Here is an 18,505-nt window from a genome sequence, read left to right on the forward strand (position 1 = left end):
GGCTCCTGTTTCCATTTCCATCACCTTGCACTTGTTAGTGTTGAACTCTAGCAGCCATTTCTTGGACCATCTCTGCAATCTGTTCAAGTCATCCTGGAGAATCTTACAATCCTCATCTGTCTCAACCATCCTCATTAGTTTCGTATCATCTGCAAAGAATGACATAAAAGATTCAACTCTTGCAGTCAAGTCATTTACATAAATGTGTGTGTGTGTGTGTGTGTGTGTGTGTGTGTGTGTGTGTGTGTGTGTGTGTGTGTGTGTGTGTGTGTGTGTGTGTGTGTGTGTGTGTGTGTGTGTGTGTGTGTGTGTGTGTGTGTGTATGTGTGTGTGTGTGTGTGTGTGTGTGTGTGTGTGTGTGTGTGTGTGTGTGTGTGTGTGTGTGTGTGTGTGTCTGTGTGTGTGTGTGTATGTGTGTGTGTGTGTGTGTGTGTGTGTGTGTGTGTGTGTGTGTGTGTGTGTGTATGTGTGTGTGCGTGTGTGTGTGTGTGTGTGTGTGTGTGTGTGTGTGTGTGTGTGTGTCTGTGTGTGTGTGTGTATGTGTGTGTGTGTGTGTGTGTGTGTGTGTGTGTGTGTGTGTGTGTGTGTATGTGTGTGTGTGTGTGTGTGTGTGTGTGTGTGTGTGTGTGTATGTGTGTGTGTGTGTGTGTGTGTGTGTGTGTGTGTGTGTGTGTGTGTGTGTGTGTGTGTGTGTGTGTTTTAAGACTCGCCTTCATAAGCTTGTAGGGCAAGCTCTATCTCCTGGGCCCAATCTATTAGTTCTCTGTAATCTATTAACTAGGTGAGAAGGTTGTATTAGTTGTCTGTAATAGATCAACTGTAACTAGATTACAGTTAATCTATTAACTGTAATCTGCAGGTGAGAGAGGTGCAGCTGTGTGAGAGGTGAGAGGTGCAGCTGTGTGAGAGGTGAGAGGTGCAGCTGTGTGAGAGGTGAGAGGTGCAGCTGTGTGAGAGGTGCAGCTGTGTGAGAGGTGAGAGGTGCAGCTGTGTGAGAGGTGTGCAGCTGTGTGAGAGGTGAGAGAGGTGCAGCTGTGTGAGAGGTGAGAGAGGTGCAGCTGTGTGAGAGGTGAGAGAGGTGCAGCTGTGTGAGAGGTGAGAGAGGTGCAGCTGTGTGAGCGGTGAGAGGTGTGCAGCTGTGTGAGAGGTGAGGGAGGTGCAGCTGTGTGAGAGGTGAGAGAGGTGCAGCTGTGTGAGAGGTGAGAGAGGTGCAGCTGTGTGAGAGGTGAGAGAGGTGCAGCTGTGTGAGCGGTGAGAGGTGTGCAGCTGTGTGAGAGGTGAGAGAGGTGCAGCTGTGTGAGCGGTGAGAGGTGTGCAGCTGTGTGAGAGGTGAGGGAGGTGCAGCTGTGTGAGAGGTGAGAGAGGTGCAGCTGTGTGAGAGGTGTGAGAGGTGCAGCTGTGTGAGAGGTGAGTGAGGTGCAGCTGTGTGAGAGGTGAGAGAGGTGCAGCTGTGTGAGAGGTGTGAGAGGTGCAGCTGTGTGAGAGGTGAGGGAGGTGCAGCTGTGTGAGCGGTGAGAGGTGTGCAGCTGTGTGAGAGGTGTGAGAGGTGCAGCTGTGTGAGAGGTGAGGGAGGTAGGCAGCTGTGTGAGAGGTGAGAGAGGTGCAGCTGTGTGAGAGGTGAGTGAGGTGCAGCTGTGTGAGAGGTGAGTGAGGTGCAGCTGTGTGAGAGGTGAAAGAGGTGCAGCTGTGTGAGAGGTGAGTGAGGTGCAGCTGTGTGAGAGGTGAGTGAGGTGCAGCTGTGTGAGAGGTGAGTGAGGTGCAGCTGTGTGAGAGGTGAGTGAGGTGCAGCTGTGTGAGAGGTGAGAGAGGTGCAGCTGTGTGAGAGGTGAGAGAGGTGCAGCTGTGTGAGAGGTGAGAGAGGTGCAGCTGTGTGAGAGGTGAGAGAGGTGCAGCTGTGTGAGAGGTGAGTGAGGTGCAGCTGTGTGAGAGGTGAGAGAGGTGCAGCTGTGTGAGAGGTGAGAGAGGCGCAGCTGTGTGAGGGAGTAGACTAGATTCTGTCCTTTAAACTGTTGTGCGCTCCAAACTTTCTCTGTGATATGGGCGTGGGTGAACAGTGGAATCAGGGTCAAGGTCTGTGGTGGTGGGTGTGGTGTGGTGGTGGTAGGTGTGGTGATGGTGGTAGGTGTGGTGGTGGTAGGTGTGGTGTGGTGGTGGTAGGTTAGGTTAGGTTAGGTAGGTGTGGTGGTGGTAGGTGTGGTGATGGTGGTAGGTGGTAGGTTTGGTGTGATGGTTAGGTTAGGTTAGGTTAGGTTAGGTAGGTGTGGTGGTGGTAGGTGTGGTGATGGTGGTAGGTGGTAGGTTTGGTGTGATGGTGGTAGGTGGTAGGTTTGGTGTGATGGTGGCAGGTGTGGTGGTGGTAATGATAGTACTTACACCAAATAAACCACAATATTTTATCTCATATATGTATTAGATTAGATAAAATTTGACTTGGATTAAACATTGGCAGGATTACGTTCAGTAAGGACATGTTAGATTAAGTGAAGTCGAATAAGGTGACTTTAGGGTCGGATAAATCAGATTAAACTTTAAGATGAAATGGATTAAGATGAACTAGGTTCGGTTAGGACAGATTACATATTAATTTCGATGAGTTCGGTTGAGTTCGGTTAGAATAGGTCAGATTAAGTTAGGTCCGGTTGAGTTAGGTTCAACTATATTAGGTTGAGTTAGGTTAGAATATCTTTGTCCATAGACCAATTCGTAACTGTAATGTGTTAGATGAATGCTCTTCATAGGACCCAACTCAATTATATCAATAATTTAACAAAACAAAATAATAAAACTGAAATAAAAATGAAGTTTTGCTATTTCAAAACTGAAGTTTTGAAATTCTTACATAGATGTGCCACTTTAATGGTGCTGGTTCTATCTCATGAACCTGCATAGGATGAACTGAACCTAAGAAAGGGAGAGAGAGAGAGAGAGAGAGAGAGAGAGAGAGAGAGAGAGAGAGAGAGAGAGAGAGAGAGAGAGAGAGAGAGAGAGAGAGAGAGAGAGAGAGAGAGAGACAAAATTTTCTTGCACACTTACCACTACCCAATTCAAAAAACACCAAAAATGTTAAAAAAATCATGGATTTATATTGCATTTCACGACAATATTTTTGTTTACACATTTCTCCTCTCACAAAATGCCAGAATCTTGGAGTTCTCTTACGCGCCCGTCAGAAAAATCTTAATCTTTATTTTATATAATCTTTATATTATCTTAATCTTTATATTATCTTAAGCATTCAAGTTCAAGTTCAAGTATGTTTATTGAGATAAGCAATAAATACATCTCAAAGGGATAGAGTAGCTTAGGCTATTTCTACCCCCCTTAAGCATTATATTATCTTAATCTTTATATTATATAATCTTTAAGCCTTAATCTTTAAAGGAAATCGATTTGGTCTTATCTATATCACTGTCTCACGCTGAACTGTGGAGGAGGAACGAAAGATAACTATAGGAGGAGGAGAAGAAAAGGAAGAAGAAGGAAGAATCAAGAGGAGACGACGATAAGACGCGATAAAGATTAAATGGAATTAATGATCGCGCAGAAAAATCAATTTTTTATTTTTACCAAATTCACGAAGCAGTTACGCAAGCACTTGCGAACCCCCTGTACATCTTTTCTCAATCTTTGGCGGCTTTGTTTACAATTATTAAACAGTTAATGAGCTCCGAAGCACCAGGAGGCTGTTTATAACAATAACAACAGTTGATTGGCAAGTTTTCATGCTTGTGAACTGTTTAATAAATGTCACCAAAGCCGTCAAAGATTGAGGGAAAGATGTACACGTTGGTAAGTACTTGCGTGACTGCTTCGTGAATCTGGCCCCAGGTTCATAAGTACTTGCGTAACTGCTTCGTGACTCTGAACCCCAGGTTCGTAAGTACTTGCGTAACTGCTTCGTGACTCTGAACCCCAGGTTCGTAAGTACTTGCGTGACTGCTTCGTGAATCTGGGCCCAGGTTCGTAAGTACTTGCGTGACTGCTTCGTGAATCTGTGCCCAGGTTCGTAAGTACTTGCGTAACTGCTTCGTGAATCTGGCCCCAGGTTCGTAAGTACTTGCGTAACTGCTTCGTGAATCTGGCCCCAGGTTCGTAAGTACTTGCGTAACTGCTTCGTGAATCTGGCCCCAGGTTCGTAAGTGCTTGCGTAACTGCTTCGTGAATCTGGGCCCAGGTTCGTAAGTACTTGCGTAACTGCTTCGTGAATCTGGCCCCAGGTTCGTAAGTACTTGCGTAACTGCTTCGTGACTCTGAACCCCAGGTTCGTAAGTACTTGCGTAACTGCTTCGTGAATCTGGCCCCAGGTTCGTAAGTACTTGCGTAACTGCTTCGTGACTCTGAACCCCAGGTTCGTAAGTACTTGCGTAACTGCTTCGTGACTCTGAACCCCAGGTTCGTAAGTACTTGCGTAACTGCTTCGTGAATCTGGCCCCAGGTTCGTAAGTACTTGCGTAACTGCTTCGTGAATCTGGCCCCAGGTTCGTAAGTACTTGCGTAACTGCTTCGTGACTCTGAACCCCAGGTTCGTAAGTACTTGCGTAACTGCTTCGTGACTCTGAACCCCAGGTTCGTAAGTACTTGCGTAACTGCTTCGTGACTCTTAATCCCAATAGGTTCCTCTTTCCTTCAAGTAATCGAATCATATATCACCAACCACGACTCTAATTGAGAACTCTCATATCACATTCTTGACGATGCAACCGCAAGCCAAAATCAGGAATAATTGTAGATCTATTAGAAAAAATATAATATTTATTATGTTTACGAAAGTGTGTGGTAGGAAAAGATATCTTTTTTTTCATATAGTAAAAGGCTTTTTGTCAGTCTGAGCCTTAATGAACGGGGAGATAGCGTCGGGACTAACTACTCAACCCTCAACTCTAATGACCTTAATGCTAAGTTGAGATATATACAAGAGTTATATTCTTGTACTAAGTAGTAACTAAGTTACTAACTTACTAAGTAGTAAGTAATTCTTAGACTAAGTAGTCTAAGAGTGTGGTAAATATCCTGACTCTAAACTGGGTATTCTTAATAGGGTCATTCAGATCAGACAAAGATTTAACAACAAAGGTGAAGCATGTAGCAGGGGCACTACCCATGCCAGAGGGTGAGAGGGCACTTGGGTACCTTTGGACTCGTCAGTTCTCAGCCTTTGCATGAAAGCAAAATGTTTTTTTTAACTTGGATAGATAGTCAGAAAGAGTCTGATACAGGTAGGTAATCTTAATTTCAGGCCCGTCTCTGTTTATGGTCCTCCAGGCACTGTCACACAAGTACAGGGGGCCTGTGGCTGAGTGGGGAGGGCTTGGGACTCGTAATCCTAGGGTCCGGGTTCAATCCCCGGTGATGGCGGAAAAAATGGGGCAGAGTTTCTTTCATCGTGATGTAGTGCACCACTACACCACATGTACCCACTAGTACACAACCACCACCACTACCACCATACCACCACCACTACACTACCACCACCACCACACAAGCATCACCACCACCACCATACCACCACCACTACACTACCACCACCACCACCACCACACAACCACCACCACCACACAACCACCACCACCACACCACCACCACCACCACACAACCACCACCACCACACAACCACCACTACACAACCACCACCACACAACCACCACCACACAACCACCACCACACAACCACCACCACACAACCACCACCACACAACCACCACCACACAACCACCACTACACAACCACCACCACACAACCACCACCACACAACCACCACCACACAACCACCACCACACAACCACCACCACACAACCACCACAAGCAGGTCACAACAACAGAGCATCAACCACACCCTTGACTTTCTCCTCTATCCTCACCGCATCTCCATCACCACCACCACCACCCACACCACCACCACCACCACCACCACCACCACCACAACCACCCCCACAACCACCCCCACCACCACCACACAACAACCACCCCCACAACCACCACCACCACCACCACCACCACCAGCACCACCACCACCAGCACCCCCACAACCACCACCACCACCCCCACCACCACCACCAACCACAATTATCTCCACACACAATCCTCCTCACCTCAGCCCACAACACAGAACTATAAACTCCACAAACAGGCAATAAGAAACAAAACCCTAACCCGTCTCCGCGCCATCGTAGGATAAACACTAAAGGTTAAAGCATCATACTCTAGATAAATGGACTATTGCGATCGTCTTTTGTTTTTGTGAGTCGTTCTCTCTCTCAAGTCTTCACCTTGATGGCAGAGTGGGCTGCGTGTGGGGAATGGACCTCCTCGCGTGTGACGGGGCTATTGGGCCCTTATGGGGGTCAAAAATGTCTTTTGCTGAATGGTTTTCTTGTATGAAAATATATATATATTTTTTTTAACGGTTATCTTGAGATATCGTGAGATGATTTCGGGGCTTTTTAGTGTCCCCGCGGCCCGGTCCTGGACCACGCCTCCACCCCCCAGGAAGCAGCCCGTGACAGCTGACTAACACCCAGGTACCTATTTTACTGCTAGGTAACAGGGGCATAGGGTGAAAGAAACTCTGCCCATTGTTTCTCGCCGGCGCCTGGGATCGCACCCAGGACCACAGGATCACAAGCCCAGCGTGTTGTTCGCTCGGCCGACCGGCTCCCTGGGGTCGGTGCTTGGGATCAGTTTTGCGGTAGGTATAAATGGCTTGTCTAGAGGGTGTGGGTGCCAGGTTCAACGACGGATTGAACTCTGCGGTTGGGCATGAGATTTGGAATGTTTCCTTACACCTGATGCATCTGTTCACCTAGCACTATAAATAGGTATTACGAGAGCTAGGCAACTGTAGTGGGTTGCATTCTGTGGACCGTTGTAACAACGTTCTAATACGTCATAAACACGTTAAGCCAAGATATAACAACTTTGTTAGAAGTTGTAACAAGCGGAGAATAGAGACAGTTTCGGTTTGTGTTTCCAGGATAGGCCTTGTAGGCCCAACTCCAAGCATTGATGTAATCTAATAAGATCATTGCTGATGGCCCCTCACTTTCTTGGGCCCTTCTCATCTTCAACCCTTAAAAAAGCCACTGGGTTTCCAAAACATTACATATATATATATTAATTTGGTTGAGTGGCTAGAGCTTCTACCTCACGCGTGGGGACCGGGGTTCGAGTCTCCTAGAGCCCAGCATACCACATACTGCTTCACATACCCCAAAGGAACCTGACTTCACTGTGAAGTCAGTGAATCTTCATAGTCAACACTGCTCTGTACCCTGACGCGGATCTAAACAATTTTTTTTTTCGATTGTTAAAATGGTGCCCAACCACTTTGACTGGGCGGTAGAGCGACGGTCTCGTTTCATGCAGGTTGGCGTTCAGTCCCCGACCGTCTCAAATTGGTTGGGCACCATTCCTTCCCTCCATCAATCCTAAATCCTTATCCTGACCCCTTCTAAGTGCTATCTGGTCGTAATGGCTTCGCGCTTGTCCCTGATTTCCCCTGATTCCCCCCTGATTTTTTTTAATACAAAAAATCATTATTTCGTGATTTATATTCTAAATATCTTAAATTGGTAAATTCCTACATCTTTCCCCTTCATTTCATACTAAATTATATATTTTTTTAAAGGAAATTGGTCATCTTTATTTTCATGGTCAAGCCGAAACACTAAATAATTACAAAAAATTATTTACGGATATTTTCAACACTTCCCCCAGTATGTGATGAAATAATTCTGGGCGGTTACACTCCTTCTCTGTCAGTGGCCGTCACTCGTACAATGGATTGGAATTTATCCCAAATGGTTTGCCTGTGTTTCTCCCAGGCAATGCACACTGCATCCAGGGTTCCTACCCGCCATCTGAGGAGCTGGAGGAACTCGACAACTTATGATAACCATTTTTGTACCCTATATGTAACTCCTTTTTTGTAACAAAGTTCAAATAAAAGAAATATATATGTGTACATACAAAAGAATGGGGGTGGTAGGAGATGATATTAGTGTTCAGTGAGAAACCACAAGGTCTTCTCTGAATACTTTTTATTTTCTTCTCCGAGGCTATGGGTCCCCACATTGGCACCAGAGGTGGTACCCTCACAATCTTTTTTTTATTGAAAAAAATATATATTGGTGTATACTGGCAGCAGGTTTTTATTTATACACGTTTCATTGAATATAACTGCATATTCTGTATTGATTTTAGTCTTGTTTAGGGCTTCTATCCCTCTGACTAGTGCTCTTGCATCAGGGTTTAACTGGAAGAGGAGTTCTTCAAAAGTCATCTTCGTGTGAGGTGAAGAACAAGAAATAAGTAACTGTAGAATGTATTACACTTATTATGAAATTACACAACGTTTCGAACCTACATGGTTCATTCTCAAGTGACAGGAAATTACGTTGTTGTTTTGTTGTTTTAGATTTAGCTACTCAGAACGAAATGTGCATGTAGCACGGGCTATGGTGAGCCCGTAATAGGAAATTACAAATCATGTTGGATTTATACTAATATGGGATCAGGTGAAAGGAAGTAGACCAATACAAATGGGCCAAGAATAAGGCATAAAGGGAGGAAAAAGTAAGGCATAAAGTTCAAATGCCTTTTAAGAAAAAGGCCATTAATGTCCGATCTACATACAAAGATTAATCATATGTATTGGGCGTAGCATGTTGAGCAGTGTTCTATGTTGGCATCTTCACGTTCTGGGGCCAGATTCACGAAAGCACTTACGCAAACACTTACGAACCTGTACATCTTTTCTCAATACTTGGCGGCTTTGTTTCCAATTATTAAACAGTTAATGAGCTCCGAAGCACCAGGAGGCTGTTTATAACACTAACAACAGTTGAATGGCAAGTTTTCATGCTTGTGAACTGTTTAATAAATGTAACCAAAGCCGTTAAAGATTAAGGAAAGATGTACTCGTTCGTAAGTGCTTGCGTAAGTGCTTTCGTGAATCTGGCCCCAGGTCTTGTTCTTACTCTTATGTAGATTGCTTCAAGAATTTGTAATCTTCGTATATCTTGGGTTTTGTCTATTATACAAGTGTTTTTATTCAACAATTCTCTTGTTAGGGTGATGTCATGGGCTTGTCTCATGTGATTCCTAGGGGCACCGGATTGAAGATGACAGGTCAAACGCCTCGTCAGCTTGGTCGACGTCATACCTATGTACTTAGATTGTAGGTTACATCCTACGTGGGGGCAAGTCTCCGTGGTGTAGTGGTAAGACACTCGCCTGGCGTTCCGCGAGCGCTATGTCATGGGTTCGTATCCTGGCCGGGGAGGATTTACTGGGCGCAATTCCTTAACTGTAGCCTCTGTTTAACGCAACAGTAAAATGTGTACTTGGATGAAAAAACGATTCTTCGCGGCGGGGATCGTATTCCAGGGACCATAGGATTAAGGACTTGCCCGAAACGCTACGCGTACTAGTGGCTGTACAAGAATGTAACAATTCTTGTATATATCTCAAAAAAAAAAAAAAAAAAAAAAAAAAAAAAAAGTGTACATGTATACAACGCTTGACTGCTGTAGAGGGTTCTCCGTCGGCTTCGGCCTGTTTTTGATAAGAAGGTCGGCAGTCTTCTTGGTTTTGTAGAATATGATAAAGTCTATGTTTTGGTTAGGAGTAATACTTTTTACTCCTTTACGGATTATGTCTTTCATTATTCGTTCTTATTTTTTATGTTCACTGTGCGTGGTTGATTTGTAATATAATTTTATTGGAGGTATTGTGATTTCTGTTCTTGGTTCAGGATTGTACCATCGGTCCAAGTGTCATCTTATAGCAGTGATTATTTCCGTGTTGCTATATCCGTTGTTCACCAATACCTGAGTTACTCTTTCAAACTCTCTACTCACGTTGCTCCATTCAGAGCAGTGGGTAAGCGCTCGACGAATATAAGCATTGAGAACACTGACTTTGTATCTCTGGGGACACTCACTTCTACCGTTCAGGCATAATCCTATGTTGGTGGGCTTGGTATATACGTTGGTGGGCTTGGTATATACGTTGGTGGGCTTGGTATATACGTTGGTGCTTAAAGAGGTTCCTGTTTTTGTTATTAGTACATCCAGGAATGGCTGACTGTTGTTGACCAAGCAACCTGAACGCTCAGTTTGCTACTCCGTAAAAAATACGACTGTTTTTCTTAACCAGAAACGCATGAGCCCAAACAACCTACCTAACCTATCTAGGCCAATGCATAGAAAACGTTAATATTACGGTGCGTTAATTTGTACTAACGTGTCGCCTTTTTTAACGGATTTGCAGATGCGCTTGAGAATGAGTAACGGTCATAACGGCTCGTCCGTTTGAACCACGATCATCCCAGTTTCTGTTGGGAACCACTCCTGGGTGTTCACGCTTCTTGAATGACACGCTCTGATTGGTCGAAACTTCCAGTTTATCTGTTATTGACCTAAATGAAAGTTGTCAGACTAGGCGGGAGAGAGAGAGAGAGAGAGAGAGAGAGAGAGAGAGAGAGAGAGAGAGAGAGAGAGAGAGAGAGAGAGAGAGAGAGAGAGAGAGAGAGTGACTGTTACCCATTGAGGTCATAAATGATTCACTTTAGAAACAAAGACTTTACCATATTATGCCAAGGTTCAGCAGCCTCTCAGCACCAACGGTTAACAACCTTTCGTAACTACCAAACTACCCTATTGACGAGCCATTTGGGAGACACAGACAGTCGACCTCTGAGTTCTTTCTTGGAATTCGATTATGCAGAAGCGCTCAACAGTTGCCAATATACAATGCATTCAAATTCAAATTATAACACGTGACGAATCAATGAACCAAGTACCTGGGGGAAGACCAGGAAGTTCGATCCCAATATATGGCTCCAATCAGACCATACAACGATTCAAATAATCATAGGAATACATACAGCGTAATAATGGTAATGTAGAGGTTTGAATATAGGAATGGAGGCTTCCACGGAGGTAGAGGTCAAGATGCCAGTTAGTCTGGTGATCAATCGACCTGATGTCACGCCGAGACTGACTGGGGGAAGCGACTCAACTGTCACCAGTTATTAGTAAGGTCGACCTGCCCTTGTACTGACTGTCGGAGCCGCATTGTTATTGTCTGGTTTTCAATAACAGACAATATTGTCTGTTATTATAGGTAATAGCATAGGTAATATGCTATTACTTATGCGTCTTGAAGGTAATAGCCTATAAAAACGAAGATTATATTATTATTATTATTATTATTATTATTATTATTATTATTATTATATTTTAAATGACGGGTGTGACTACAGCTGTAACTAAGCTTCCGTTACACAAGGAACGTGTCGATTTTATAAGTTGATTTATTTTTATAAGACTCCCAAAGCTGATATAAGCTTTGGATATTTTTCCCAGGACAGAAATATTACCTTGTGTGTGATTAGTACAGACAGACTCTTAAGTCTTTGCAGGAAACAGTGTGCTTAGATTTGTTTAATCACTTCGACGTGGTGATACAGCGATGGCCTGGCTTCATATACAGAGCCGGAGTTCGATCCCCGATGGCTTCAAGTGATTGGGGCCCATCGTTTCTTCTCTGTCCACATATCTCAGACCCCTTGTCCTCATATCCCAGCTCCTTGTCCTCATATCCAACAGCTCCTTGTCCTCATATCCCAGTTCCTTGTCCTCATATCCCAGCTCCTCCTCATAATTACCCATATTACAATAAGATTATGCAAAGAGGATCTAAATGGGCCATTAACGAGCAAAAACCTTTATTACCTCATAGGCCGTTGACTGTAGCGACTCTGAGGCAATTCTTAACGACCCCACCTCCAACGACCAGTCAGTCTTAAGCAACACCAGTTGTATAATTTTTACACAAATTAGACTTTTACGAGACCCTCTCATGTACACACACTTGGAGAAGCCTCCCAAGTGAGTTTTTCTGGACTCTTAGCTCTTGGGCTTGGCACTCTGGCCTTGTTCTGTAACTACCTCACCCTGGCACTTGTGTGGTACGTCTCTCACGATGGAGAGAAGGTTGTTATGAGGGGTAGTTATGAGGACAAGGAGCTGGGGTATGAGGACAAGGAGCTGGGATATGAGGATAAGGAGCTGGGGTATGAGGACAAGGAGCTGGGGTATGAGGATAAGGAGCTGGGGTATGAGGACAAGGAGCTGGGATATGAGGACAAGGAGCTGGGGTATGAGGATAAGGAGCTGGGGTATGAGGACAAGGAGCTGGGGTATGAGGATAAGGAGCTGGGGTATGAGGACAAGGAGCTGGGGTATGAGGACAAGGAGCTGGGATATGAGGATAAGGAGCTGGGGTATGAGGACAAGGAGCTGGGGTATGAGGATAAGGAGCTGGGGTATGAGGATAAGGAGCTGGGGTATGAGGACAAGGAGCTGGGGTATGAGGACAAGGAGCTGGGATATGAGGGCAAGGAGCTGGGATATGAGGACAAGGACCTCGAATACGAGGGCAAGGAGCTGGAATATGAGGACAAGGAGCTGTTGGATATGAGGGCAAGGAGCTGGGATATGAGGACAAGGAGCTGGGATATTAGGCCAAGGAGCTGAGATATGAGGACAAGATGCTGGGATATGAGGACAAGGAGCTGGGATATGAGGACAAGGAGCTGGAATATGAGGACAAGGAGCTGGGATATGAGGACAAGGAGCTGGGATATGAGGACAAGGAGCTGGAATATGAGGACAAGGAGCTGGGATAAGTGTGGCACAGTTGGCTACGTCGTCTACTTACAATCAAGGATCGCGGGTTCGATCACAGTTATCAGTCTTCAACAGCCATCATGTCTATATCTCCATCATAATAATATATACTCATCAGTCATCATTAAATTCATCAATCATCAGTGTGATTAATCATATTCATCATTAATCATTATTAATCATTAATCATTATTAATCATTAATGCATTATAAATTATATTTTAAATCATGATCACAATCATCTTTGTCAATTATTCATCAATCTTCATTATTAATCAAACCTCATTATAATCATCAATCATTGCTATAATCATCAACTATAATTGATCATTGATCAATATTGATCAATTGATCAATATATGATCATTATAACCATTCCCCCCCCCGAGACCATATCAGCTCCTTCCAAGGTTTCTTCTCTTTGTTCAACAATTTGTTCAATTTTCTCGTGAACATCAAGACACGATTTTTAACGAGTGGTTTTCCCCGCCTGAACTTTATGTTCAATGGTTCAGTTAAACTTTTATGTTCAATGGATCAGTTAAACTTTTATGTTCAATGGATCAGATGAACTTTTATGTTCAATGGATCAGATGAACTTTTATGTTCAATGGTTCAGTTAAACTTTTATGTTCAATGGATCAGTTAAACTTTTATGTTCAATGGATCAGTTAAACTTTTATGTTCAATGGATCAGATGAACTTTTATGTTCAATGGATCAGATGAACTTTTATGTTCAATGGTTCAGATGAACTTTTATGTTCAATGGATCAGATGAACTTTTATGTTCAATGGATCAGATGAACTTTTATGTTCAATGGATCAGATGAACTTTTATGTTCAATGGATCAGATGAACTTTTATGTTCAATGGATCAGATGAACTTTTATGTTCAATGGATCAGTTAAACTTTTATGTTCAATGGATCAGATGAACTTTTATGTTCAATGGATCAGATGAACTTTTATGTTCAATGGATCAGATGAACTTTTATGTTCAATGGATCAGATGAACTTTTATGTTCAATGGATCAGTTAAACTTTTATGTTCAATGGATCAGATGAACTTTTATATTCAATGGATCAGATGAACTTTTATGTTCAATGGATCAGTTAAACTTTTATGTTCAATGGATCAGATGAACTTTTATGTTCAATGGATCAGATGAACTTTTATGTTCAATGGATCAGATGAACTTTTATGTTCAATAGTTCAGTTGAACATGTGTATTGGAGGACAAGTTGCTAAGTCTCCCCTGGTGCTGGTTCGCATCCCTCAAGGAGATGTCAGTATACCCATTGTAGCGACAGGCCTATATGCCCACAAGGGCATATAGGCCTGTTCTATAAGAACATGTTTTATCAACATTTAAACACCTCACAACACAATTGTAATGCTCAACACATATCATTCCAGTAGGATTATAGGAGAATCGAACTCGGTTATCTAAAATACGAGACAGTTGCTCTATCGGCTGCACCATGGATGCTCCCCATGCACGTAATTTTCAATTGGCAATGTCTTTTGAGGGAAAGTTATGTTAACGAAGGCATTTCTTAGAGTACCAGCTAGCTAATTGGGTACAACTAGTTAATTAACAGGATAAATCAATTAACCGGAGTCAGCAGTCAGTCAGAAGCGAGTTGATGTCCAGTTAACACACAGTCAATGCACATTTACTCAGTTCACAGTCGACACAGTACCAAGTGACACAGCCAGTTCATAGTCGACACAGTCAGTACCAAGTGACACAGAGCCAGTTCATAGTCGACACAGTCAGTACCAAGTGACACAGAACCAGTTCACAGTCGACACAGTCAGTACCAAGTGACACAGAACCAGTTCACAGTCGACACAGTCAGTACCAAGTGACACAGAGCACAGTTCACAGTCGACACAGTCAGTACCCAGTGACACAGAGCCAGTTCACAGTCAACACAGTACCCAATAAATGCCTAAATCTATATCCAACAGTTACGAGAAACCAGTTAATAAATAACCCCATTAATCCTGTTAATAAAACATGCTATAAATAAACAATCCACTAATTAACAAATCCTACTAATAAATAATCCTGTTAATAATTAATCCAGTTAATAAAATAATCCTGTGAATAACTATTCCAGTTAACAGATAGTCGGTTCGCGCCATCACGAGGATACAGTTAAACAGACAGTTACCAGAAAAGCGGCCGAACTGCATTCCAGTTTAGTGTGACATGGTAATTACTGACTAGGTAATTTCCAGTCGGATGACTGGTAATTGTATCCGAGAAATAGACAGGAAGGGCGGTGACAGAAGTGGGCTGAGGGGCTTGTAGACAGTGACACAAGCCTTTGATACAGTGCCACACGAGAGGCTAGTGAAAAAAGTTGGAGATGCAGGCTGGAGTGAAAGGGAAGGTACTCTATTGGATACGGGAGTACCCAAGCAACAGGAGACCACGAGTCTGTGTGAGGGGTGAGGTCTCAGATTGGCGAGACGTTACGAGTGGAGTCCCGCAGGGGTCAGTCCTTGGACCTATACTGTTTCTGGTATATGTAAATGATCTCCCAGAGGGTATAGACTTGTTCCTCTCATTGTTTGCTGATAATGCAAAAAACACGAGGAGGATTAAGACAAAGGATGATAGTAGGAGGCTACAAGATGACCTAGACAGAGTGAATGAATGGTCCAACAAATGGCTACTAAAGTTCAACCCGAAAAATGCAAGGTCATGAAACTAGGTGGTGGAGACAGGAGGCCAGACACAGGACCGAATGGGAAATGATGTACTTCATGAAACGGACAGAGAGAAAGATCTAGTTGATATCACACCAAACCTGTCTCCTGAAGCCCACATAAAAAGAATTACATCTGAGGCATACGCGAGGCTGGCTAACATCAGAACAGCGTTCAGGAACCTGTGTAAGGAATCATTCAGAACCTTGTATACCACATATGTAAGACCAATCCTGGAGTATGCGGCCCCAGTATGGAGCCCGTACCTTATCAAGCACAAGACGAAGTTGGAAAAAGTTCAGAGGTATGCTACTAGACTAGTCCCAGAACTAAGAGGCACGAGCTAGGAAGAAAAGCTGCAGGAAATGCACATTACGACACTGGAAGACAGAAGAGTAAGGGGAGACATGATCACTACCTACAAAATTCTCAGGAATTGACAGGTAGACAAGGATAAACTTTTTAACACGGGTGGTACGCGAACACGGGGACACAGGTGGAGACTGAGTACCCAAATGAGCCACAGGGACGTTAGAAATAACTTTTTCAGTGTCAGAGTAGTTAATGGATGGAATGCATTAGGAAGTGATGTGGTGGAGGCTGACTCCATACATAGTTTCAAGTGTAGATATGATAGAGCCCAGTAGGCTCAGGAACCTGTACACCTGTTGATTGACAGTTGAGAGGCGGGACCAAAGAGCCAGAGCTCAACCCCCGCAAACACAACTAGGTGAACTAGGTGAGTACACACACACACACACACACACACACACACACACACACACACACACACACACACACACACACACACACACACACACACACTCTTGTTAATTGTTTTAATTAATTTGGATTGAGACAAAAAGTTAGTGTTTAAGGTCACAGGTCAATGACCAAGATCACAGGTCAATGACCAAGGTCACAGGTCAATGACCAAGGTCACAGGTCAATGACCAACATCACAGGTCAATGACCAAGGTCACAGGTAAATGACCAAGGTCACAGGTCAATGACCAAGGTCACAGGTCAACGATCAAGGTCACAGGTCAACGATCAAGGTCACAGGTCAATGACCAAGGTCACAGATCAATGACCAAGGTCACAGGTCAATGACCAAGGTCACAGATCAATGACCAAGGTCACAGGTCAAAGGTCAAGGGCTCATGGTCGCTGGTTATAGGTCAAAGTTCAAGGTTCTGGGACAACTTTCTAGATCAGTTATTACTTAATCCCGACTGCTTCATAACTCCCCCCCCCCTGCCCCACGCCCCCCCTAACCCCCCTCACCTTGTCCCCCCTCCCCCCTTGTCCCCCCTCCCCCCTTCCCTCTATTCATTTGCTGGTGTATACTGTATAAAGGGTCGAACCCTGTACTGTGGTCGCTTGTATTATCGTGTATAATAACCAGGTTAGGTTCACAGTGGCGCGAATGTTTACATTTTTGCTGATTGGTTGTTTAAAATTCGCTACTTGGAACAAAAAGTTCCAAGTAGCACGGGCTATGGTGAGCCCGAGGTGATTGGTGATATAGCAAGGACACCCGGGCGTACACCAGGTGTCACCCCTTGGTCAAGACGTCGGCCAAGACCTCGGCCAAGGCCTCATCCCTGGCTACGACCTCGGCCAAGACCACACCGCTTTGTCCTGTAACGCAGGTCGCGTGAGTCAACTGTTGTTGCTGGCTGCCTGCAGGTGCCAAGCCTCAGCTGGTGTTGCACACTTTTCCTGTGGCACCAGCGCCTCCCTCGCCTCATCCACTCGTCGACACGGTCCACACACAAAAAACAATGTGGTCGTGAGGGAGCTCCTGTCGGGGCCGCTCGAGTTTTTGTGTAGCGACGCCCGCTCCAGGAGGGAGAGGGGGGGGGGCGCTTGGGGGCACACGACCCCCCAAACCCCCCCCCCCCCAAACCCGGCCCCTTCAACTGATAGGGGTTATAATATGGCCCTCTGTCCACCCCTCTTTGCCTTAAGATACTCAATTTCGCTCTAATCACCTGAACTACCTTCCCTTCCTCACACACCTGGCATAGTGCCACAGGACTGCTGGCACTATGGCGTCATATAACCACACACACCTCTGCCCCAGCCTGCCCCTGCGACATTTCCAAACTGGTAACTCGGTCAGGGCAGTGGCGGGGGTCCCCCCCCCCTGGCGCTGACCACCGGGAGAGGGCGCTGGCGCTGGGGCATAGTGTGGTCGAGGGTCGAGGTACGCGGCCACATCACTCCAGCGAGTCTCTTCAACCCTAGGAGCCGACCGACATGAAGCCGTTCTGGGTACGTCTCCTGCTGCCACCTATACGCGGTGTTTGGATCCCCCTCTCAGACTTCATACTGTTTGTGTTACATGGTGTTGAGTGTGTGTATATGAACGTGTTAGAAATGCTGTTTGTGTATGGCGGTTTGTGTATATTGAAGTGCTGATTGCGTATATGATAATTGATGTTTGAAGCACAGCTTGCGTGGGCCTCGCGCTGTGCGAGCGCGGATTCGTCCTGGATTTGTATCGTTCTTCTAGCGAATCCGGGATTCTATACCCGCACCCACGAACACTGTAACTTGGTGCCCTCCAGCAGTTATAGGAGCGGCCGTGATATGTGCCTGTAGCATGGAAAAAAATGTCTTCGCTGTTCCCTCCAAGCACTCTGGTGACTGTTTCTCTGCCTCCAGTCAATGGATCACTAATGGGAGGGTCTTTAGCTGCTGTAGACTTTGTAATTTGCATCTTTTGCTTGAAGGGAATTTAGTGGAGTGAAGCTGTTTTGGGTGTGGTGCTTAGGCTGTGTACTAGTCTCTTCTGGCAGCGGTGAAGCTGTCTTGGTTACTCACCTAGTTGTACTCACCTAGTTGTGATTACGGGGGTTGAGCTTTGGCTCTTTGTTCCCGCCTCTCAACCGTCAATCTACTGGTGTACATGGGCTAGATTCACGAAGAAGTTACGCTAGCACTTACGAACCTGTACATCTTTTCTCAATCTTTGGCGGCTTTGTTTACAATTATTAAATAGTTAATGAACTCCGTAGCACCAGGAGGCTGTTTATAACAATAACAACAGTTGATTGGGACGTTTTTATGCTTGTAAACTGTTT

At 44.7% G+C, this 18,505-nt stretch overlaps 1 protein-coding gene across 2 annotated transcripts in view; it reads left to right on the forward strand.

Moving 5' to 3' along the window:
• Window positions 1–18,505, forward strand: part of LOC123752214 (uro-adherence factor A) — a 56,004-nt gene that overhangs the window by 8,637 nt on the left and 28,862 nt on the right. The window contains exon 1 of one of the 2 annotated variants that reach the window (XM_045734274.2): window positions 17,595–17,693. The exons of the other annotated variant lie outside the window; for it this stretch is intronic. Within the exon in view, the coding sequence (XP_045590230.2) occupies window positions 17,679–17,693 (15 nt within the window). The 5' untranslated portion in view covers window positions 17,595–17,678. Of the gene's footprint in view, window positions 1–17,594; window positions 17,694–18,505 lie in introns of those variants that run through there. 2 annotated transcript variants of the gene reach the window in all.

This window comes from Procambarus clarkii, chromosome 80 (genome assembly GCF_040958095.1).
Source record: "Procambarus clarkii isolate CNS0578487 chromosome 80, FALCON_Pclarkii_2.0, whole genome shotgun sequence".
Taxonomy (NCBI): Eukaryota; Metazoa; Arthropoda; class Malacostraca; order Decapoda; family Cambaridae; genus Procambarus; species Procambarus clarkii.